General features: G+C 37.2%; 1 protein-coding gene and 1 pseudogene across 29 annotated transcripts in view; one reads left to right on the forward strand and one right to left on the reverse strand.

The window, feature by feature from the left end:
- Positions 1-11120: 11120 nt before the first annotated feature.
- MIOS (meiosis regulator for oocyte development) overlaps positions 11121-26319 on the reverse strand; it is a 286003-nt gene continuing 270804 nt past the window's right edge. For 24 of the 28 annotated variants that reach the window (XM_086397702.1, XM_086397701.1, XM_086397707.1 and 21 more), the window contains 5 exons: positions 26008-26166; positions 21299-21451; positions 19687-19891; positions 12466-12595; positions 11121-11355 (listed from right to left, as the gene is read on the reverse strand). In XM_086397702.1, the coding sequence (XP_086253828.1) occupies positions 11259-11355; positions 12466-12595; positions 19687-19891; positions 21299-21451; positions 26008-26166 (744 nt within the window). In that variant the 3' untranslated portion in view covers positions 11121-11258. Of the gene's footprint in view, positions 11356-12465; positions 12596-16812; positions 18635-19686; positions 19892-21298; positions 21452-26007; positions 26167-26319 lie in introns of those variants that run through there. The other 4 variants (XM_086397697.1, XM_086397713.1, XM_086397691.1 and 1 more) reach the window with 2 other exon arrangements.
- On the forward strand, positions 11336-13628 carry LOC147374618 (pancreatic progenitor cell differentiation and proliferation factor pseudogene; annotated as a pseudogene). The gene has a single exon (XR_015162978.1). The product of XR_015162978.1 is annotated as a pancreatic progenitor cell differentiation and proliferation factor pseudogene (transcript).

Here is a 26319-nt window from a genome sequence, read left to right on the forward strand (position 1 = left end):
CACAACCTGCAGGCTATATATAATGCAGATTACAGACTTCAAAACTGACGTATGCTAAAACAGAAAAACTATGTCATGAAAAAGACAAAGACTGCTTTGTTTAGGGAAAAACTTCTAGAGCACTGATGAGAAATACTTAAGTGTTTATGAGCTATGGAAACTTGTTCCTAGGAAACAAATTTATTCATTTCCATTCATAAGCATGCAGGCATGCAAATAAGAGTTTTATTGAATATATTAAACATATTAAAATACACATTGTAAAATAATATTTTATAACAAACACTGTATAACATTTATACAATATTATTTATTTACAATGTATTACATTTGTATATTGTACATATAACTGTAATAATATGCTACAATTATATATACTATATATAATACTACAACCTGGAAATAGGTAATTTCTACTTAGCTGGACTCAGTACACAGACAAAAATGACTCAGGAAATATGTAAAATCATGAATTGTTAGTCTTAACTCACACATTTGAATAAAAATTGGTCAGAGCATACCAAATTTTGGAGCTAAAAATGGCAAACCAGTGAATAACCAGTTGGTAGTTGATGCCTCCAAAACAAAGCAGAAAAAGTTTCTGAGAAAAAGAGGGTAATTGATAAGCAACTTGTGTCAGGGTAAAGAAGGGTGTGGTCACGCACCCATCTCCAGCTGGAGCACACCTGAGCCTAATCTGTTCATCTCCTGGTAACTGAGAGTCACTTGTCAATGGTGAATTTTAACATATAAAGAAAGTTTTGCTATTGGTCCACTTGCATAATTCATGTTCCCATGTTTTTTCATATCACAAAACTGTTTCCTCTTACTGTAACCATATTCTGCCCACTTTCCAAAATACAAGTCTCATTTATATCAATCTCTTGTTAGGTAAAACTGTCCTCTACTTAGCAGTACTCAAAGCTGCCTTTTCCAGCTTCTTAAAATACACACAGACCAGAAAAAAGATGAAAACGCACAACACCATCGCCCACAGCCGAACTACTAGAATCTTAATCAGTGTAGGCTGAAAGCAGACGGACTGAGAAAAGCCAGGGATGGCTACATTTCATTGTACAACCCGTTTCAGCTGTAAAGAAAATGACGTGCACTTTGATTGGGTGACCAATATAATTTCAAGAAGTTGTCTTAATCCAGAAGTAGATTAAACAGTTGGTCTCATGAAAATCAGAAGAGAGCAGAGACAGGAAACAGTGGGAAAATATAGGGGAATGAAGAGAGTCATATGCTGGAAGACAAAAGCAGCTGAGGGGGAAGTTTAAATTCAGTAATACTGAGAACTCTCAGGCAGTTATTCCAGGAGTGGATGGAGATGCCAAACTAGAAGTTCTGAGTTTCAGCTGTTTGCTTTGGGTATATAGCTTTACCAAAACTATAAGCTGTCACTTTTTTTCTAGGCCTCTACAGACCCTCATGCTCTGCCATCTGTTTTAGAAATGAAGACGTCATCAAGACACCTGAATTACAATGCTCTTATCTCCTCATTCTCACATCTGCTTGCTCAAAAATTAGAAAAGTTTCACTTCACTGTATCTGAGTATCATTTGTCAATCTCGATCCTCCAACTTTTTTCTTTTCTGGACTAATTCTGGCCTTTCAAACATGTCTTTACCCTTTCACTTTTTCTCTAAACACAATACTTTGCCAAGTTTACTGTTCATCATTGCATGCAAGTTGCATAATTTCATAAATGTATTTCATACAACATGACAATGATTAATAAAGAGTGAAAAGTGTGGAAATCTTACTGCAATGTACTCAAAACAAGAACAACTTGACCTCTATGCCTTTTTCCGTCCTTCTTTGCTCAATCTAAGGTTTTACGACGGTGGCTGATCAGCAAAAACAGAACAACCTTATCAGGTGTGACAGAGTGACTCTGAAGGGATAATTTTTTTAATTTTTAATGCCATAAGTTAATTCTTTATTTAAATGCTAATCTATTAGTCTAGTATAACCCTCTCAAGGCACAGTCCATTTCAGTAATGATGCTGATGGCTGCAATATGATCAAGGGAAGCCTCTACCACTTGGTACAAAGGAGTGGAAATGATAGACAGCTCATTAATCATTTACCCTGGAGATGAACACATTCATTTCCTGACAGGGGGCTGTAGGTGAATGCTGCCAAAATGAGAAATGTCAATTGTCAGGCCTCATACATAATAACAGTGTAGCTATTTTTAAGCTTTACTGAAAATTAGAGTTAGGCTCTTTTTCCCTACAGTTCCATAACATATGCTTGGCAAGTTTTGTTCTATGAGAATTCATTCTCACTCTGCTCAGACATCTCTGTTTGAGAAAATATATACTCCTCAAACTTTAATGTAAGATACTGGAAAGGTTATTTAGAAATCTGTAGAATCCTGAATATTGGGAGTGAACTCTAAAAGAACTGAGAAATAAAAGAGGCAAAGCAGAAAAGGTATTAATAACTTCTTGGTTCATTTATCTGCACAGTATATGTTTTATCAGCAGTAAGGGTAAAACACATTTTAAGCTCCTCAGATCTCTAGAAGGAACAGATGTATCCTATAATTCATGCAACTATTTTCTGAAGACACAGGTAAACAGAATTCAATGAAATAGACTTAAAAACACTGTATGTTCACCAAATTAGGTGAACAATGTTACCAAAAGAAATGACCTTCAGAACCTGCCCCAGCTTATCTATAGTTTATGTGTTATGCTTCCAGTGGAAAATAATGTTCCCAGACTTAAGAAATTCTCTTCTGGAAGCCAGCAGCATCTTAAAATTCACTGGGAGAATTATATACACTTTTTCAAAAAGAATTCCATGTATTTCAGAAATTTATCTATCTTTTAAAAACGGTGCGTTTGTCCTAAGAGTCACAACTGACCTTGCATTCCATTTTTGAAGAAGGTAAGATCAGAATATTTAAGATGAGAAAACATACTAACTTCCCCACACTTATCAAGTTGCTGAATATTTTGCTCCACAAATTAAACATCTTCATCGTACTTGGGGGACATTTATGTGCCATAAAGCTACACGCTCATATTGTACAAATATTAAGTATACGTGCTTAATGAATAATACAAATTCCAAAATTGATGAGGAAAGTACTTTTCCTTTGATATAACTAACATGTGTAGCACAGGAACTCTGCAACAAATTTTTACTATAAAATAATCAGCTATCAAATTACTTAATACTAAGAAGGATACTTAGTTTTACCTACCACGTTTGGTAGTGGCAACTTCTTAAACTGTCATCAACCAAGTATCTGGCTGCAATGTAATAAAATGTGAACAAACATGAATTTTGACATTTGCCATCTCAAGCTCCAGACTTTCTTGCAAACACATCCCCACATACTCCCACTTACCCTCTCTCCCATGTATGTATATGTGTGTGTATGTGTGTGTGTGTATATATATATATATATAAAAGTGGAGCTAATATTACTCATGCAAAAAGACGTAAGACTAACAATTTGCATGCTTTTCTGTGAAAATGCCTCTTTCAAATTTATGATACATTACTCCCTTCAAATGCTCTTTAGACTACTCTTGTCTTTATGACTTTATATTTTAAAAGCCTAACTAGATTCCTATATCAATTTCCAGTCATGAAATTAAGTTATGGCAACATGCTTTTCACAAATTGAATGATGAAAGAACTGTATTCACTGAATTACTATTATTACTGCTATTTGACATTACATAAATTATCCTTTAATCCTAAAATTACCTTCTTAGTAAAACATTTAAAAATACTATACTATTAATAGATCAGCAAGAAAATTGCATTTTTGAAAAATGTAATGGACCTCTACTTCCTCAAATTATTTCTAATTAGAAAATAAGTTTGAAAGTCCAAAATTAGAAAATTAAATAAACTGACATGTATTTTGGCCTACCGAGAGAGACAAGATGCTATTATGATACTCTTTCTAGCAATTACAAATATTAATCTGAGTGAATTTGAGTCTGCTGAAAACAATGCTCATGTCTACCTCATCCATTAGACAGCTCCTCCAAGGCAACGGTGGTGCCATCAACCCTCTGAAATCATAACCTTTGAGTGTCCAGCACATGTAAGCATGCTAATGCCTGGTTGTTTGCTGGAAGCATAGACATGCAGGAATGTCCAGAATTCAGCACTTAAATATCAGTATCTTCTTAAATTACTGGAAATGAGTTGAGTAAAATGCACTCTAGCCTGGACTGGACAATAATCATCTGATTTCTAAATACAAAAGACAGATGTACAGCCACAGGCCCAGAGCCAAAATACAGGAGTCAGGAAACATCATGAGGAACATCTAGGAGAGAGAAGATTGAAATAAAGTCATTAATGATATAGCACTACCTTAGCAACAGTTAGAACTGGACATGGAACAACAGACGGGTTCCAAATAGGGAAAGGAGTATGTCCAGGCTGTATACTATCACCCTGCTTATTTATATGCAGAGTACATCATGAGAAACGCTGGGCTGGATGAAGCACAAGCTGGAATCAAGATTGCCAGGAGAAATATCAATAACCTCAGATATGCAGATGACACCACCCATATGGCAGAAAGTGAAGAACTAAAGAGCCTCCTGATGAAAGTGAAAGAGGAGAGTGAAAAAGTTGGCTTAAAGCTCAACATTCAGAAAACGAAGATCATGGCATCTGGTCCCATCACTTCATGGCAAATAGATGGGGAAACAGCGGCAACAGTGGCTAACTTTTATTTTGGGGGGCTCCAAAATCACTGCAGATGGTGACTGCAGCCATGAAATTAAGACACTTACTCCTTGGAAGGAAAGTTATGACCAACCTAGACAGCATATTAAAAAGCAGAGACATTACTTTGTCAACAAAGGTCTGTCTAGTCAAGGCAATGGTTTTTCCTGTGGTCATGTATGGATGTGAGAGTTGGACTATAAAAAAAGATGAACACAGAAGAATTGATGCTTTAGAACTGTGGTGTTGGAGAAGATTCTTGAGAGCCCCTTGGACAGCAAGGAGGTCCAACCAGTCCATCCTGAAGGAAATCAGTCCTGGGTGTTCATGGGAAGGACTGATGTTGAAGCTGAAACTCCAATACTTTGGCCACCTGATGCGAAGAGCTGACTCATTTGAAAAGACCCTGAGGCTGGGAAAGATTGAGGGCAGGAGAAGGGGACGACAGAGGATGAGATGGTTGGATGGCATCACTGACTCAATACTGACTCAATGGACGAGTTTGGGTGGACTGTGGGAGTTGGTGACAGACAGGGAGGCCTGGCGTGCTGCATTGCATAGGGTCGCAAAGAGTCAGACCTGAGCGACTGAACCAAACTACCTCAGGAAAGTCAGAATTACCTTATGGACCCATTTTCCACTGTGTTAAATGGAGAACTAAATGCACTTTTTCCAAATATGATGAAAGAGACGATTAAGAGAAAGAAGTGCATCTGTTTATTATTCCTATATATTACTGTAGAATATGAAATCTAGAAAAATGTTTTCTAAACAATTAAATGTTTTGATTTTTTCATAATACCTTATAGCAAGTGTCTTCACCTCAGATAATAATTTGTTTATTATGGTAAAAACAAGACACCAGGTCATGGGTAATTTTTATAAAAGCCAGTAAGGTGTGTGTGATGGGGTTCCCCAGGTGGCACTAGTGGTAAAGAACTGGCCTGCCAAGGCAGGAGATGCAAGAGATGTAGGCTTGATCCCTGGCTCCATCTTCCCAAAGATGCCCTGGTGCAGGAAAGGGTAACCCACTCCAGTATTCTTGCTTGGAAAATTCTATGGACAGAGGAGCCTGGCGGGCTGCATTCATGAGATGGCAAAGAGTCAGACATGACTGAGCGACTGATTACACAAAAGGTGTTGTGATATACATATTTATTTATTTATTCATCCTTATTGCAGAAAAACTCGAAGATGCAGGTAAGAAAAACGCCACTTAAAATCCTACTCTTGAAAGATGACCAGTGTTAGAATTTTGTAAATACTCTCCTACAGTGTTCCATGCAAATATATTCCATACAGACTATCCTGTAACTTGCCTTTCCCTCCACTTATAAATATATTATGTCACTTTGTCAATAAAAACACCCATACTATTTGAATAGTTTGTGAGTATCCCTCACAAACAATAGCTTATATGTATGTGACAATTTCTTTACTCTTATTATTGAACATATAGATTTCCAATTTATTATAAACAATGTGATTATTCATAAAAACATATACTTTTGTGCACTTATCCAATTAATCTCCCAGAAAATACTCCCAAATCCATCTGTCAAAAGGTATGAAGCTTTTTAAGACTTTTGATATATATTACTCATTGTCCTCAGGAAAACTTGTACTAATAATATACTCTTACAAGTTATCTGAGAATGTCCCTTTCCCGTATGAAAACACATGGAAACGCACATTATTCTAATCCATACTGGCAAGTGAACAGTATCCTTTTGTCATTTTAATTATCATTACTTTATTACCATCTTAATATTTATTGGCCATTTTGACTGTACAAATCCTTGATTAAATATTAACCACTTGTGTCTTTTCCTTATGGACTTGAAAACATTGTGAATTAAGGGTCTTATTCGTATGCATGTTGCAGCTTGCCAGTTCGCTTGCCTTCTCAGTTTCTGGTATTTCTGCTCACCAAACCTTAAGGACTTGGAAAAGAAGCTGTGCCTTCACCCACTCTCCTCTTCTGCACTGCTGCGTGCAGAACCTGTGGGAACCACATAATACTTGGTTTATGCTAGTCTATAATGGGAAGGAGTTTAGGATTTCCTCACTATGTTGATATTGGCTATTTGAGACAGACAATAAAATTGGACAGGGAAAAATGGAGGAGAAATATTTCCTTTTCATGATTAAAAACAAAATGAAAGTACAGATCGGGAACCAATTTTTAGATTTTACCAACTGCTTTTTGTATCCAAAAGCCACTGACATGTTTGTTTGTTTTTCTCTTTGGGTGTATAAATACTAAATATAGTAAACCCTCCTTTGTCGTGGTGGATTATCTTCTGACACACAGCCCATAAAGTAGGACAGAGAAGTATAAAACATGAGAAGTGCAGACTGGGAAGTCAGACTACTGGTGTCTAAGTCTTGGCTCTGCTATAATTAACTGTGTAACCCAGGACACGTGACCCAGCGTCCCTACCCCTTAACCACCTCATGTGTAGAATGGGAACAGTAACAGTGAATCTGCCTCACAGAGCTACCGTGAGGCCTAAAACACGACATGTGCATGGTACCCGGCATATAAAAAGCACCAATAGTAACTACTATTCTCAGTAATATACTGTGGGATTAGATATTCACTTGGTGGTTGTTAGCTTTGTCACTGAGTTCTGTCCAACTCTTTAGTGACTCCGTGGACGGCAGGCCGCCAGGCTTCTCTGTCCAGGAGATTTCCCAGGCAAGAATACTGGAGTGGGTTGCCATTTCTTTCTCCAGGGGATCTTCCCAACCCAGGGATCAAACCCACATCTCCTGCATTAGTAAGCAGGTTCTTTATGACTGAGCTACCAGGGAAGCAGATATTCACTTTATTTACGAATTTATCGTAAATATTCCTAAGTGAAATCAGTTGTTTTAGCAATTTATATTCATTTGATACCTGGATTATGCTAGCTCTTAAAAATATTTGGGAAACTTTCCTTATGTCTATATACTCTAGAAAAAAATCAGTATTTTATAAAGATTAATATTTTCATAAAATGCTTTTTTATAATCAGCAAAGTAACCTACACAATTGTGGGGGAAGAGGGCAAAATATGCAGATGATGTAATGGAAAAGGAGTGGCTAGGAGAGTTAGCCCCACCTCTGCCACGGCCCTGTGGTCACAGGCCCTCATACAGGGATGTTGAACCAACATCCAACAAGCCTTCCCCTTCTCTCGGATGCCTCTATCTCAACAGATGTTAGACATGTACAACTGCTCAGTGCCCACATGTTTTAATTATAGCTATCCCAAGGGAAAACAGACTTCACAGTGTACTTCCTTATTACCACCACTATCCCAAAATGTTAACTTAAATGAACATCAAGTATAAAAGAATGGCAGTAAAGAAAGGATTATACTGAGAAAATCCTGGATATTTTCTCCTATGAAGGCCAGGATTTAAGAGTTGAACATAGATATGAAAACAACCTCAAGTTTTCAAGAGTTAGCAGTTAGCTGTGTAGATTGACCCAAATCTTAATTTTCATCCCTGGGTTCCCTCTTCTATCACACTAAAATCCTAGGTGGTTATTCAGAGGACTTCTTCATATAGGGAAGAAGTAATATTCAAAATACAAGATAAACAAAAGTAGTGAAGTTCTATCTCAAAAGAAAGATTTGTATTGATTCAGAATTGGAAAAACAAGCCCTTGGGAAATCTTCACTACTGAGAGGAATGTAGATTCTTTGTTTAAAGTATACCACATTTAATTAAAATGTACTGACACATGCTGCTGCTGCTGCTGCTGCTAAGTCGCTTCAGTCGTGTCTGACTCTGTGCGACCCCATAGATAGCAGCCCACCAGGCTCCCCCGTCCCTGGGATTCTCCAGGCAAGAACACTGGAGTGGGTTGCCATTTCCTTCTCCAATGCACGAAAGTGAAAAGTGAAATCGCTCAGTCGCTCAGTCGTGTCCGACTCTTCACAACCCCATGGACTGCAGCCTACCAGGCTCCTCCGCCCATAGGATTCTCCAAGCAAGAGTACTGGAGTGGGTTGCCACTGTAACCAATAAAGATTAGGTAACAATGACTGTTAAGCACTACTTTTACAGAGCATTCTGTGACAAAGATATAACACTCCATGTTTATTTCATAACCTAACACTCCCAATTACCCTATGAAGGAGGAATGTATTAGGAAATTGAAGCTCAAAAAGGTTAGGTCACTTAGCTAAGACACGGGCTAGGATTATAATTTAAATTTCAAAGCCCATACTTGGAATATCTGCAAATGAGTGACTGAAATTACATTCAGCCATGCAATTAAGCGCAGAACTACACTGTTCCTAACTCTAATACTTACTGTGTGTAGCACTGACAATGCAAAGATACTTTTAAAATATACCATTTTAAAGAATCATCATCATTCTGGAAAGCTGAAAAACAGTTGACAAAAAGTTACTTCTAATATTAAGCATCAAATTTGCCACCAAAATAACAGAAATTATCTTACTGTATTATTTGCAGAGTGGTCATACACAATTTCTAGATTAGATGTATTGACTTCAATTTTTTTAATAATAAAAACATCTTTATTAAACACCTCTATTTAACATGTTTACGTAAAATCTTGCATTTTCTAAACCCAAATATTAGTGAACTACTAATAAAAATGAAAAATTAACCTGTTTTCATGGTCCACATACAATGAGATGCAAAATAAGCATAATAAACATCTTACAGGAATATGTGAGATCACAGAAAATATTAGGAGATTGACACATAGGTTTAAACAATTATTTGTAAAAATGTCACCCTTTGGTTATAAACAAGCATATTATATAACAGACTTTATGTCTTATATTGTATTTCCAAAAATTACACATATTTTAGATATAACCCTATCCTTAACGTCAACTCAAAAAATTTACCTTACTTTAGCTAAGGAGAAATAAAAACGTTGACAGTTTGACATTAAAGCCAATTTTTCATACTACAGAGTAAATCTGAAAGAAACACTTCAACTGAAGCAACTTTAAGGGTAAAGGTAATATTTTAATAAAGTGAAATCAGGAAGACTTGCTTAGAAGATTAGAAAAAGTCCCCTTAGTAACAATCTTTGTTTAAAAAAACCAAATATATATATATATATATATATATACACACACACACACACACAACTATTTCCAGTTCTTTGATTTAAACAAAAGATCATCATCTTGATGAGATGTTTACTGTAGATATGCAATTTTTTCCTAGAAAAGGACCTTTTGTAAAAAGACCTCAAAACAAAAAATAAATTGAATCTGCCTTTGTTCAGGACTTAGAGGTCTTATCTCAAATTAATCTAATAGATCTTAGTTTTACCAGGTAAAATTGCTAACATAAAAGCTTCTAAAATTCTTAAAGATATTTCTTCTTCAAAATCTAAGTTTCAGGCTTACTTTTTATTTTTCTAAAAGTACAATTTCAACTATGAAATTCAGTCCTCTGCATATGTCAGATGATGCTATAAATCTTTGTATTTCTCTTTTAACTATCTAGCTGTGAAAAGGGAAAAAATAAAATTTTAAAATGAAGTCCCTGTTTTGGCCCAGATATACTTACTTTTAGAAATGTAAAAAGATGAAATTGTCTCCAAAGTGACTCTGTTTTCCTCAACTTCTCCATCTACCTTTGAAAAAACAGAATATTCTACAAGAGGGGCTCTCACAGTAGGGACATATAGATTATGCTGAATGGTTGGTCACATAAAACCTTGTACAAACTCTGCATTCTGCACAATGCTTCCAGATCATGAGCATAAGTTAATAAATTAACAGGGAAAGAAACCTTAGAAGATATATCAGGACACTGGGAAAGCAAAAGGTGGAAATGGAAAATTTTATACACTTTTCCTTAAAATGGTGCATATTTTTCTCCTCATATGAGAAAAAGTCATACGATACTTTCTCAGTTTTGACCTTTCTTAGGAAGACAGTAAATGTCAGTGCCAAAAGATTTATCTTAAAATGAAAGTGTATGAGAGAAAAGACTCCTTAAAAAATATGTATCAATCATACATTGAGAAATAATTCTCCAGTGTAGGGTGTGTGTGTGGGGGGTCTTTCTAATTCTAAAAGTAAAAACCCACAATATTATCTGAAAGGAAACTAAGCATGGTTGAGCTTAAACTACTGTCTGAACCACTAAATTATTCATATTATTCTATTTCAAAAGTGTGCAGATTTTACTGAAAGATATCCAATTTCAACATAACAGGTATGGGTTCAAGGTCTATTCTTAGTGATTCCAGAAACTGCTTGTAGAACATTCATAATTTCAACAAAACCCGAGGAAGTTCTTTCTAAAATGAACATCTTCAACCTACTGAACAGAATTCATGCTCACACCCTGATGTTCATTTCAGCAGCATTTGTCTCTGTGAAGTACATCAAAATCACTCAAACATCAAATTGCTGATTTGATAGAATGATTTATTTTCCCATTACAGGAAAGTCATGAGTGACTTGTTCTGAGGTATGTTTCTGAGCTACGAAGGACATCTATTAGGAAGCTCTGCACTTGAAGGTTCCTCTTTAGGTGACAGCATTTTATGGCTGGACAGTCTCTGCGGGAACCAGATTCCCTGTTGTGTCCAACTGCATACATTTACACGTGCATGCAGACACGGGACACTCGGCATGATCCCTGAAACACAAGTCAAGTCACAGTTAAAAATCTAAACTACACATACGTACACACATTTATCTTATAGCCTATTCATATCTATAATGCAATTTTTCAAAATGGCATTTGGAAAGATACAGGAATTAAAACCTGAAGACCAAAAGCATTAAACTAGAAATAAGCACCAAGCTGAACATGGGGGAAAAGTTACTGAAAAATGAACAGCTTTACTTTCTAAATATATCCCATTTACAGTTATGACCATAACAGTCTGTGCTCAGAGTTTAGATTTAAGCCCATGTGACAAACTGGGTGCAAACGTTATAGCAACGAAGCGGACAGGGCCACCAATACCACTCAAAGTGAGAATGAAGGTCGCTCAGGTGTGTCCGACTCTTTGTGACCCCCACGGACTTTGGACCCCCATACAGTCCATGGAATTCTCCAGGCCAGAATACTGGACTGGGCAGCCTTTCCCTTCTTCAGGGGATAGTCCTAACCCAGGGATCTAAACCCAGGTCTCCCACATTGCAGTCGGATTCTTTACCAGCTGAGCCACAAGGGAAGCCCAAGAATACTGGAGTGGGCAGCCTATCCCTTCTCCAGGGGGTCTTCCCGACCCACGAATTGAACCTGGATCTCCTGCATTGCAGGCGGATTCTTTACCAACTGAGCTATAAGGGAAGCCCTCAAAGTAAGTGTTAAATATAATCTTGAGTCTCCTTTGTATGAAATGTTTATTTTCTACATAACAAGCTTATATAAAAGATAACTATTACAGGAGTTTGACAAGTATTCTATCATTTAACTCACATACATACTAGACATTATATATGATGGGATATTCAGTCAGTTGTAAAAAACTGTAAATATATCCTCTCCCCAAATAAAGTTAAATAATGCTTTTCATACATTTAACTCGTACATTTATTAAAGTTTCTTAAATTTAATTTTATAGTTTAAGATTATACAAACTAGTGATACAAATGTCTGCGCCATCTGTGTTAACTTAAGTGACAGTAAAAAACAAATCCATCCATCCTCTGGCTGTATGAACCTGAAGTGTTTAAAAGGCCCTCTGCTTTACCTCCTGTAACCCCAAGCCTACTAAAGAAGGAATGTACCGATTACCTGAACCAACTAAGCATGTGTCCGGCATGTCCACCGTGCCTGCAATTGTGACACCATGTAAACCAGTTGTTAAACTGAGCTAATTTTTTGTCCTTGCTCAAGTCTACTTTTTCATCTGATTTGGATCCTCCTATGGGTTAAAAACAATGATCTTCATTAACTATAGCATAATACTTGATTCAAAATTTCTTAAAAGGTAAATCTGAATTTATGTCAAAATACAAATCACACATCATATTGAAATAGCAGTTTTAATGTTAGAATGTAGTTTAGATTGAAAAATAATAACCAGAATTTCTTGTATTTTTAATAGTCAATAATAAGTGGAAAAACAGACATTATCAAACCTACTAAGAAGTAATCCGGGCCCTCGCGTCTAGTTTGTGGAGTGGCCTCCTGCTTTTTCTCATGCAGATGGGGTCTGTGGCCTAGCGCCCCCGTGCCCACCGTCCGTGATCTCACGCCGAGGCCCTGGAGGGGTCGCCGCTGAGGTTTCTACTAGCCTGCAAGCAAGAGCATGGCAGCCATCCCCTCCAGCGGCTCGCTCGTGGCCACCCACGACTACTACCGGCACCGCCTGGGCTCCACTTCCAGTAACAGCTCCTGCGGAAGTGCTGAGTACCCTGGGGAAGTCATCCCCCACCACCCGGGTCTCCCCAAAGCAGACCCGGGACACTGGTGGGCTAGCTTCTTCTTCGGGAAGTCCACTCTCCCATTCATGGTCACAGTGCTAGAGTCCCCAGAGCACTCGGGAGTCTGCCCAGGCCTCCACCAGCACGATCACATGTGACCTGGCTTGGGAAGCTGTGGGGAAGCAGCAGCCCAGCGGCCAGCCTGGCAAAACCAACTGCAGGCCCCCGTCCTGAGTGACCACCACCAGCTGCCAGGCTTCCTTTCAAGGCGCTAGGCTCATCAGAGCCCTCTTCCTCCCCCTGCCCTGTACCCTCCCTTCCCCTCCTCTCCCCAAGACCAAGCAGGCTACAGTCAAGGGAAGCAGTTCACTTTTTAATATCAAAACAGCAAAACACCAAAAAGGAAGTTGAGAGAATCCCACTCTCTGCTATCCGAGCCACACAAACGCTCCTTCCTCACACCCCATGACCCTGTGCCTTGCACCAAGTGGACAATAAACTCCAGGAGTGAGCAAAAAAAAAAAAAAAAAGAAGTAATCCGAATTAACAATTTTAGAGAAATAATCAGTAGTTTAAAAATCTTCTCATAAAGAAAACACCAAGTTTGGTTTACAGGTGAGTTCTACCAAACATTGAAGGAACAGGTAATTTTCATCTACACAAACTTCAGGGCTTCCCAACTGGCACTAGTGGTAAAGAACCCACCTGCCAGTGCAGGAGACATGAGAGACATGGGTTTGATCCCTGGGTTGGGAAGATCCCCTGGAAGACGAAATGGTAACCCACTTCAGGGCCTGGAGAATCCCATGGACAGAGGAAACCGGCAGGGTACAGTCCACAGGGCCGCACAGAGTCAGACACAACTGGAGTGACTTAGCACGCACACACACCTTTCCAAAGTATAGGAAAAGAGTGGAAATTCCCCAATGCCTTTCATAAGGCAGGTATAACTTTGCTAACAAAACCAGACAAAGGTAACATAAAAAAGAAGATTATAGGCCAATCTCCCTCCTGAACAGACATAAAATCCTAAATAAAACATTAGCAAACAATATGACTCAGCGACTCTCTGGTGATTTAGTCACTGTGTCGTGTCCAACTCTTAAGACTCCATGGACTGTAGTCTGCCAGGCTCCTCTACCCATATATTCTCTAGGCAAGAATACTGGGATGAGTTGCCATTTCCTTCTCCAGGGGATCTTCCCAGTCCAGGAACTGAACCCACGTCTCCTGATTTGCAGGCAGATTCCTTACACTGAGTCACGAGGGAATCCCTTGGCTTCCATGAAAATGAACTAAAGAAACTTCTGTGCATAGTGAAAGGAGAAATATGCAAGAATGTTCATAATAGTAAAAATCTGGAAAGAAACAAATGTCCAATGGAAGAATTTGTGTTACAGTCATAAATGGTAAGTAGTAATAAAAATGAATAAATCACAACTACATTCATCAGCACAGCTGAAACTAAAAAACAAGAAAACTCGAATAAAAACGGCAAGTCAAAGGATATATGCCATTTGATTCATTTATAGAGTTTAAAACACAGACAAAAGTAAATGTGTGATAAAACTACACAGACAAGCAAGAGACGAAATTAATAGATGATTTAGGACAGTAGTGACCTTTGAAGAGGAGCCCATAGAGGTGTGAAGAGGCAGGCAGAAATGACCCAAGGCACTGGTACAGACAGTATTATCTTAAGCAGGGTGGGAGACTCACTGACGACTGATTTATCACAGTACGTGATGAGTACATTTGTATACATCTGTACTAGAGTCCACAAGAAATGGAAGAAAAATGTTATTTATTCATTTACATTCACACACACACATTTATGTAACTTGCAATGCTTGAAAAATCCTCATTCCCTTAATTTTGGCCACCTTAATATGTTTCATTTCGTTCTAAAACAGCAAATCAAAATATTTTATGACCATATATAGAGAAAAGGATAGAAAAGTAAAAATATTAAGCTTAAATAAGCAACTGTGTACCTATTAAGACATAATGCTATATTCAGAAGTTCACCTGGGTCATTGCTGATCATACTACTGCTAGGACAGTCTTGCAAACAATTTTTTAATACACTTATTTCTTTTTGTAATGGTATGAAAATGAAAGGATATAATGGTGGTTCAAGGATTTAAGATATATACACACTGAAATTCTTCCTAAAAGCTTAACAAAAACGATTAATAATGAAAGGAAGGAGAAGAGGGGAGAAAGAAAATATAGACCTTTAAGGATAAAGCATTTTATACTTTTGTGTATAGTTCTCACTGGTGATTTCCTCTTTGTTTTTGTAACTTCTAATCCATAGAGAAAACAGACTGAATCCAGGACAGATTAAGTCTTAAATAGATAAAGCTTAAAATAACAGCACTACCTCACTGCCCTGCGAGAAGGCTTTTAAAGATCAAACAGCTTTTATTTTTTCAATTTTTAAAAATAATTATTTTTAAATTGTATTTATTTGGTCATGCCAAACAGCATGCACGATCTTACATCCCCACCAGGGATGGAGCCTGCACCCCTTGCAGTGGAAGCAGAGTCTTAACCACTCAATTGCCAGGAAAGTCCCTCAAACAGCTTTTAAATTTAAAAGATTTATATTAAATCATGAAGGTAAGTGCCACAGAATAGGTAAGGGGAAACCAGAGTTTCACTTAGGCACTAACTAGAATAACAATAACAATAATGATGATAGTAAGAAGAAGAATAAACTAATATATAATCTAACTTTTACAAATGTATCACACCGAAAAGTTAAGCTCTATAAGGGCAGGGATTTTTGTCTGTTTTGTTTACTGTAACATTTCTAGTACTTAGAAAAAACAGGCACTAAAACACTGTTAAATAGATAATGTTTATAATTTTTAATGCTAAATATCAGTTCATAATTTGTAAGCATAACTAAATATGTATACTTATAAATTCAATGAGACACTTCAAAAGAAGTCCAACTTTGAAAGCACAACTCCGTGTAAAACTTTGCAACCCTCAGTTAAATAAACTTATGGAAACTCTGGGCAGTTGCATCACAAAGCATGATGGATGGATGCCATCTCTAACTGCAGACAGAGCTACAAGGAGGTGTGGACACCTGAATCTTTACACTGCCATGAGCCAGTATTTGATTTCTATTAGGTCCTATTTTATTTTACTTCAGAATTCAAGAGTCTTCTGCTTAAGAAAACGCTTACTACTCCGTAATTAACTCAGTCCAATCTGCCTTTAAAGATCAGAGCCAGGCTCCCCTGACTTCCCTATACTGTTTCCCAGACCCTGTCACACTCATCTACTCAGTGGTCTCCACAGACTCGCGGTAATTACCATCTTTACCAATCTCTTTACTCCAGTACATACTTTGTACTCTGTCTACAACCTGGGCAGGCTTCTCCAAAATCTTCACATATTTAAATCTATCAAACTTTAGAGGACTAGCTTAAATGGCACCTTTATTTTTTAGGGGGGAGGGGGAGAGTTTTTCAGATAGAACCAATGTTATCTTCTTTCAAAATTCCTAATATTTTCTTTAGAAAACATAAAAAATACCCCTTATTCACCTTAGAGAGCCAAGTGTATTTCAGAATTTGAAATATTTAGGGATGTTAGAAAAATAATGAGCAAATATTAAATTACACCCCCCAGAAAACCCTGAGGCAGCATCCTGTAATTAAACACATCAGTATTTCTGCGACGAAATATACGAATGTTCACAAAGAGAAATAAAAACTTTAATAACCTCATGTCAATTCTGAACAGATTTTTTTCTTTTGCCAAATGAGATTTTGAAAATTAAAAAAAAAAAAAAAAAAAAAAACCAAACAAACCTAAACTTTGGCTTTTCAAATCTTACAGAGATTTGGGAATGACAGATAAAAGGACCTGTGGACAGGCATGCTCAGTTGCTCAGTCGTGTCCAGCTTTTTACAAGCCCATGGACTGTAGCCTGCCAGGTTCCTCCTGTCCATGGAATTCTCCAGGCAAGAATACTGGAATGGATTACCACTTCCTATCCCAGGGGATCTTCCTGACTCAGGGTTTGAATCTGCATCTCTTACATCTCCTGCACTGGCAGGTGGATTCTTTACCACCGGCACCAGCTGAGAAGCCCCGAAGATTCTGAACTAGTATTTATTTTCTAGAACATATAATTTATTTTATGTTAGCTATCCATGCTCATTTATACATTTATACACCATAAGCTCCACGAGGATCTTTGAGTCATCCTACCAATCAGCGTTAACTTAACTTAGTGCATTAAACAAATATTCAAATTTATATAAAGAAATTATTTCTACAGCAAATTAAAAAAGAAACTGAAGCAAATATGAGAAAGTTTTAAGACTTGATAAACCTGGGTGTTGAATTTTCATTAAATTAATAGCCTCTATGCTGCTGCTGCTAAGTCACTTCAGTTGTGTCCGACTGTGCGACCCCATAGACAGCAGCCCACCAGGCTCCCCCGTCCCTGGGATTCTCCAGGCAAGAACACTGGAGTGGGTTGCCATTTCCTTCTCCAATGCATGAAAGTGAAAAGTGAAAGTGAATTCGCTCAGTCGTGTCCGACTCTTGGCGACCCCATGGACTGCAGCCCACCAGGCTCCTCTGTCCATGGGATTTTCCAGGCAAGAGTACTGGAGTGGGGTGCCATTGCCTTTTCCAATAGCCTCTATAACGGAGCTTAAAATGCTTTATGGTTTAATTTTCTTCAAATTCTAGAAAACTGTTTTTATCTTTTCTTACCTATTTCAAAAATAGAAAAATCTGAAAAGCTAGTATCTAGCAAAAAGCAATAGCACTCTAGCCAGTACAGTTTGCTGAGACTTACGGTCCAAAAGACATATTAAGTTCAATTATTTCTAAGTATTTAAGTTCACATAGAACTTACTAGACACCATATTTTGCTTCCTTGTTCTTTCATTGTAGTAGATTTTTATTTCAAATTGTTAGTATCTATTTATTAGTAGCAATGCCTTCCCTGGTGGCTCAGATGGTAAAGAAATGGTCTGTAATGGGAGAGACTTGGGTTCAATCCCTGGGTCGGGAAGATGGAGAAGGATGGCAGCTCACTCCAGTACTCTTGCCTGGAGAATTCTATGGACAGAGGAACCTGGTGGGCTACAGTCCATGCAATCATAAAGAGCTGAACACAACTGAGGGACTAACGCTTTCTTTCAAGGCCATAAAAAAATTGATCAATATGCAGTGTAAAAAGTGAAAGTCCTTGATTAAAACAAGTCAAGACTAATGTGCATTTAAAACATTACATACTACATTTGTTAAAAAAAAAAGGGGGGGGGGCAGGGGGCCCAGTGGTTAAGAATTGACCTGCCAACGCAAGGGACATGAGTTCAATCCCTGGCTCCAGGAGCTAAGATTCCACGTGCCACAGGGCCACTAAGTCCGTGCGCCACAACTGCTAAGCCGCACGTCCTGGGGCCTGTGCTCTCACCACAGTGAGAAGCCCAGCACCGCAACTGGAGTAGCATCTGCTTACTGCATCCAGAGAAAGCCCATGAGCAGCAACACTGCTAAAAATAAGTAAAACAGATAAAAGAAATTCATGTTTTAAAAAAAGGATCTATTTTGAAAAATAGTAACTTAATGATACTAGCAAATCTCTTTCAGATGTTAAGGTAACAATAAAACAGTCTACTTAGAAGAATAAGCTACAGAAGAGAATTATAAAATTTCACAACTAGGAGGATCTCCCAGTCCAACACTCCGTATGTAAGTGGGTCAAAGTGACTTTCAATCTCACAGACTAAACATCACAGAGCCAGAACTAAAACAGGCATTCTGGTATCAGATGCAGTTCTTCATTCCTTATTCATTTACCATTATGCCAGATATTCAAGTATTTCTAATTAAAATTTTTGCTTTAGTATGATTTTCAACTTATATAAATAGCTGAAATATCTCCAGCCACTAGGTATATTTATATTCGATTTATATTCGATTATATATCTGTTCTCAAAAATTTTCTCTATATGTTTACGTTAAGCAGTATACAATAATTCTAATATTTTTAACCATTAAAAAAGTACATATATTTACAAGACAGCTGACAGACATAGCAGAAACAACACCAAAACTTAGAAGGACAGGACTCTAACCGCTAGGTTAATACTTTCCCTATATATTTTCACAGGCAGATTTTGAAGATGAAGTAAGAGAAAATGTCAAAGTGGTCTGAGATGATCAAAAGTTCTTGATGTGCACAAGATGTCTGTTACTAGATGAGGCCACAGGACTTTTAAACATAAAATCTGAGGGAGCTCGTCTTAGAAAAAGTGGTAAGAAAACAGTGTATGATTATTTAATATTTAAGCTCTTCTTACAAACTTTAAACTGGTAAGCATGTAAGATTAGAGATACTGTGGATAGAGATTATACTTTTAATGTATAGATTTTATAAATTATAGAACACAAAAACTGCCAAGCCAGCAAAGTGGCTTGCTCTTAGAAATAATATAAAACCAAGGTGGTATGTCTTTTATTTACAACATTATTAAATCAATTACGTAGAAACAATTTCAGCTCAAAAAAGTATACTAAATTATTATATAGAATTATGTCATACCAGGACAACTAGAAACAGGTGTTCCCATATTAATGAGGCAAAGTGCACAGCGAGGAAGGGGTTTTCGACAGCCAGGGCAACTTGTGACTTTAGATTTCGTTGGTGAGCCACTGACACCATACTGACTGAAACCTCGGCCCTGATGGGGAACAGTGGAACAGCTGTAGGAGATAGACTTTCCACAAAAATTGCAACTCACAAACACCTAGAAAACAAATGAAAGGAGAAATAAATAAAATGCAAACTTCATGAATAAAATTTAAAATAACTAAAGTTTGATCCTAACAAAGTATTTTTCAATAATTTTCAAAATTGTATTGTATACTGTAAGTTATCTGCTAAGCTGGTTAGTTCTAAGACTTCTACTTAGCAGTTACTTTATTTGAATACTTCTTCTTGTTACTTTGTTTAGTTATATTCTTCCTAACATCACTGATAGGTACAGAAAAACTCAAAAGCATTAGATTCCAAATTTTAGGAATAACAAAGACTAAATAAGAGTTCACGCTGGGACATTACAAAATATCCTAATATGACTTTTGATACAAATTTCAAAGATACAATATTCTGAACAAAATTTTCTTGTAAAGAAAATACTCATTTCCTAAGATAAAAAGGAGTTAGGGAGCCTATAACAGTAAACAGCTAAAACTTAGAAATAATAGCAATATAAACTATTCACTTTACCTTTATATTAAACTCCTAGACTCTCAAACACTTATGATACAGAGTAGTAACAAATATCATGTAACACTATTTTACTAATATTCAGGTTGTTTTAATACAAACAGAAATTTGTCAATTTTCTAAAACAGGAAAATAGCACCATCCAGTGCTCACATCGAGGATATACCTGACTGTTAATGAGATTTAATGCTTGGAATCAGATACAGTGATCTCATGTCAAGTGCTTTATGTAATAATTGATCTCATGCTGCTTTGTTTAAGTCAAAGTACAGTTGTTCTACAATACTGTATAATTTTAAGTGCACAGCAAAGTTAATTCAGTTTTAGAGTCTTTTCAAGAGTCTTTTAGATTATAACAAGACAGTGTGCTATACAGTAAATTCTTGTTTATTTTAAATAGTGCTTATTTCATGTTTTTTAAACTACTGCTTGAAAAAATAAATTTCTATGTGTAATTAGACATATAGATATGTATGTATGTACCATTAAACAAATCCTGCCTTATTACATATAATAGTGCAGAAAACCACAATACCCAAGTGCAAAGTGTAAGAACATACAGTAGTTAAAATTTGAAAGGTCTTGGAATAGACTAGAAAGCCTCACTCAGACACTCTTAGGACTGAGTTAGGTTTGCCTAAGATCCTCTAGGTCTGCTGTGGTTTGTTCTGTGTTAGATTAAAGTGCAAGACACTGAGAGGACTGTGAGAAAGTGTAGGACCAAAAAAACACGAAAACTAAAGACAAAGTATAGTCTAAGACATCAGTGGGAAGTCAACATGAGCAAAGAACGAGTTTATTAATAGCAATTTATTAAATTGAATCCTCAATTTTCCCTATATAACATGCTGTAAACACTTCTTTTTTTTGGCTGGGCTATTAGGTACATGTTACAATTTGACTCTCTCCAAAACAGTACACTTACCTGTGCTAAAGGCTTAGAACTGGGATCCAACTTACTCCTGTGAATATCAAATTCAGCTCGTTTGTGCCAAAACCTCCAGGCATCTAACAAATTTCTATAATTCTCAATCCAGTACTGAACTCTTTCATCTTTAAGAACATCTAAAGGAGAACCCTAAAAAGAAAACATGAATTATTTCAGTTTTTAAAATTTTCCTGGCTAAGCCTGAAGATTCTAGGCAACATGTGAGTGTGAGTCACAAGCGAAGAAACAGGCCACCTTTTTGCCAAAAGCCGGCTCCTAATGAGGATACAGATAAAACAGTTGATGGAAGCTCCATTAATTTAAACTGGCTTCTACCAATGACATACATATGCACTGTGTACTATTATGCCCGGCCAGGGAAGTGTAATTCTCTCTTACTTAAGTTTAAAGACCTAAGAGCAATCAATTCACCTCCCTGGTTGAATGCAGTAAAATCAAAAAATGATGCAAATATTTTTTTCTCCCAACAATTAAAACTTCTAGGTTGACAAAATATATTTACTCATTCCAAATACACACCAAAACTGCTCAATCACATTTAAAATAATACTGAGCTTGGTGCTTCCAATCTAGCACTGCACTGTGAATTCAGATGCCATTTTAGTATACCTATCTATCTGAAAATTAAAACTGCTTATTCTCTGCCTGGCCTTCAACTAAAACATGTATTTATTTCCTTAAAAGTAAAAAAAAAAAAAAAAAGGCAAGAAAGAACCCAAAACTGAACAAAAAATGCTTAGTTCTTTGACCCCTAAGCCATGGTGAAAAGGAATACTTTCTTTCCCTTAAATTTACTTTAGATTCCTTCTCATTAACAACTTCAATTTCCTGCCAGACTTTTCTGAAAGCTGTATTTTCTCTGGCAGCTGTGACATTCCACATTTCACCTACGCTTGCTTTGAGTTTTCATATATTGCTTTTAGCTCTGTTCAGGATACCATCCTTATCTTCACATGAACAAAGCAGAAAAAGCCTCTATCCTCAATGATCCAATGGGCATTAATCTGAAGCCAAGGTTTTCCAGTTTTGGGGCCACAGAGAAAATGAAATGTCAGAGAGCAGTTCGCATTCATCTTATGGAAAAAAGAAACCTGTAACAGCTAATAAAGACAATCTACCTTTAGACAACTCATCAAGACAGAAGAAGCACATCTCTCACCTAGTAATTAAGTATTAATTTCAATTACCAGAGTTAAATTTAGCTAAAAGAACACATGAAAAATAGCTGACAATTTCACTTTTTAAAAAAGTAAACATCTACTATACTCCTAATTATGACCAACCAGCCAGAACTAACAGAGAAGGCAATGGCACCCCACTCCAGTACTCTTGCCTGGAAAATCCCATGGTCGGAGGAGCCTGGTGGGCTGCAGTCCATGAGGTTGCTGAGAGTCGGACATGAGTGAGCAACTTCACTTTGACTTTTCACTTTCATGCATTGGAGAAGGAAATGGCAAGCCACTCCAGTATTCTTGCCTGGAGAATCCCAGGGACGGGGGAGCCTGGTGGGCTGCCGTTATATGGGGTCTCACAGAGTCAGACACGACTGAAGCGACTTAGCAGCAGCAACCAGAACTAAATCCCTGATTTAAAAAGAAGACTCACAGAAAAATCAGAAATTTTCCTATCCCACTCTTCCCTTCTGTGGGACTAAGGATAAACTAAGAAAGAATCTGGTCAATTCATATTTAGTAAGTCTTCTCTAGAACCATTTCAATAAAAGTTAAAATCAAATTCTGAAAATGTGTGCAGAGAAAACAGTTCAGAGGTTAGGTCTGATCAAATCAGAAGGACTTGGGAAATATTATGGGCTTCCCACAGTAGTAAAATTTAAGACCAAAGTGATCACTAAGTAACCAAACTTCCAAAAGCATTAACCAATGTACTTCAGCAGGAAAGAAACCAGATTTCTATAATGGACTGCAAGCAATGTCCAGTACTGAACAATAAAAAAACACTAGACATATTAGAAACAGGTAAATCATGGTTCAAAGTAAAGGAAAAAGAAAGTTAATAGAACTAAACCTTAAACAGCCCTTATGTTAGAGTAAGCAAAGACCTCAATGCAACTATTAGACATGTATTCAGACTTAGAAGAAATAGGGTTTTAATTATAAACGGACAGGGAACTGAGCTGAAAAATGTAAACAACAAAAAAAAATTGAGACTCTAGAACTAAAAAGTACAATAAGTGAAATTAAGTATTCCCTGGAAAAACTAACATCAGATAGAAGGTGAAAGAATAGCTGATTAACACATCAATAGAATTTATCCAGTTTGATGAAGCGGGACAAATGAAAGGAAAATGAACACAGCTTCAGATGCCCACTGGACAAAATCAAAAAAGGTTTAACACATGTGCAGTAATAGTCCAAGAAAGGGGAGAGAATAAGACTGAGGTAAAAAAAGAAATACTTAAAAGAAATAATGCCTGAAAACTTCCTAACTCTGATGAAAAACATTGACTTGCAGATCCAAACGCCTGAGTGAATCACAGGCAGGATGAGAGAACCACAACTAGGCTCAAGGTTTAAACTGCTAAGAATCAAAAAGAAAATCCTGAAAGCAGCCCAGGAGAAACAAAGACAATAATACCTGATTTCTCATCAGAAAAAATGGAGGCCAGAAGACTGTGAAACCACATCTTTAAAGTGTTGAAAGAAAATGAATAAAACAGATATTTTCAATTAAAATTAAGCTATGAGAATCTGTCACCAGCAACTCTGAACTATAAGAAATGCTAAAGAAAAAGGCCAAAGGGAAATGTCAAGAGATGAAATCTGAGTCTAATGTAAGGACAGCAAAAAAAACATGGCCAATAAACAAATATAAAAGCCCGTATTTTCATTCTTCATATAATTTACATAAAAGACAACCAACTATTAAGAGCAAAAATACTAAACTATAAGTTGGAGTTTATAATGTATGTAGAAACAAAATATACGACAATAGGAAAAAGGAGGGAGATTTGTAAATGGAATTACACTGTGATAACATTTTTGAAACATGAAATACGAAGCAAAAAGCAGAAAATGTCAGGTGTGAGGAGAAAGGGTGAAGTAGGAAGCATGATGTACCATGTGTGAAATGTAAACTGCTGCTGCTGCCAAGTCGCTTCAGTCGTGTCCGACTCTATGCGACCCCATAGACGGCAGCCCACCAGGCCCCCCCGTCCCTGGGATTCTCCAGGCAAGAACACTGGAGTGGGTTGCCATTTCCTTCTCCAATGCAGGAAAGTGAAAAGTGAAAGTGAAGTCACTCAGTCGTGTCCGACTCTTAGTGACCCGACTCTTAGCGACCCCACGGACTGCAGCCTACCAGGCTCCTCTATCCATGGGATTTTCCAGGCAAGAGTACTGGAGTGGGGCACCATTGCCTTCTCCAAATTGTAAACTATGAGGAGTTAAATTGTTGACTGATGAGTTAAGGATGCATATTGTTAGACCTGGAGCAACTACTTAAAAGAAGAAGAAAATGAAAAGGAATATAACTAAAAAGTCAACATATGAAATAAAGTAAAATACTAAAATACTCAAGCAGCCCAAAAGAAGGCAGGAAAGGAACACGAAAACAAAACAGAAAACAAACAGCAAGATGGTACTAAATCTTGACCATATAAATATAAATGGAGGAAACGTCTCAATTAAAAGGCAGCTGATTATCAGACTAGATTTTTTAAAAGCAAGATCCAATTATACACTGCATTTTAAATATATTTTATAAACCTTGTTAAGAGATTACCAACCACTTGTATTTCATAGCCATATATCTATACCATGATTTAATAGATGTAAACTCATTCTGGTAACAAAACAACGGTACCTTATGCTATAGAAGGACAGTAGCCTGACACTTTATGGTAAGTTTACTTTGTGGTTTGTGGGCCACTATTTACATTTGTTCCTAAGAAGGTAGGGTCGGGGGAGGAGGCATTTTACTTTGTTTACTCAGTATGCAGCATGCTACTATACTGCATAAAAGGATAAGAACAGGAAAGAGAACACCAGGAAAGGGTAAGATCTGCTGGAGAGCTAAGGAAATCTCAGGAAAATGCTCTAAAATGTCACCAGTTTTCCAACAAAAGCAAAGTTATAGGGAATCTTCGCCAGGAATCCATTTTTAATCAGTGGGCAGTAAAAACTGAGAGAAAAACAGATGAATGGTTACTCCGAGTCATGCTCATTTAGTAAATGAGGAAATGAGAGAATAAAAGGGAATAATGAGAACTGAGAGCTGAGTGTAAGTTGCCTTCTGTACTTCAAGAAAGAGGTACTGCAATTCAGATCAGGGAAAGGCAATCTCTTTGTAGACAGTGTTGTTCTGTCAACAATCAGAAAAATCAGAGAGAGGTTTTTCTGCTTCATTTGAACTCTGCATAAACTTAAGACCGACACTTCCCAAAGGGCAAGGAAAACTGGCTAACCCAATGCAGGAGGCTTCAGTTCAGTTCAGTTCAGCTCAGTCGCTCAGTGTCTGACTCTCTGCGACCCCATGAATTGCAGCACGCCAGGGCTTAGGGACAATAAAATAAGGCAGAAGTCTTTTGTAGATCAAGTGATTAAAGTTAAATGTCTCCTAAAGATCCTAAGTAAGCAAACGAGCATATCCGCTCCGTAAGGGAAGGAAAGAGAAAGCTAAGCCATTTTTTCCTCCTTAATAAACTGCCGCCGCCACACCGCACTAACCTGTAGCATGCAGTAACTTGCTGTTTGGACGTCTCCAGTTCTGTCGACATAACTCTCCATTAAGTCCACTCCATCTTTAGTGAGGCCTGTAAGCAGTATTCCCTCCAAATTTCCAGCCTCTTTCATTTCATTGGTCAACTTTTCGATGTACCTATTTAACTGAAAAACTCAAAGTGATTTTTCTAAAGCAATCCACTTCACTATTGGTATTTTCTGCTTCATAAATTCTACATTTGGAACAATTTTACTCTTAATGGAAAACATTTTAAAACAAAAGCCCTTGTAAAAACCTAGATATGTGATCTCTAAGTG

This window comes from Bos grunniens, chromosome 4, assembly GCF_055505025.1.
Source record: "Bos grunniens cultivar Pamir isolate PY7600 chromosome 4, Bosgru_T2T1.0, whole genome shotgun sequence".
In the NCBI taxonomy this organism is placed as follows: Eukaryota; Metazoa; Chordata; class Mammalia; order Artiodactyla; family Bovidae; genus Bos; species Bos grunniens.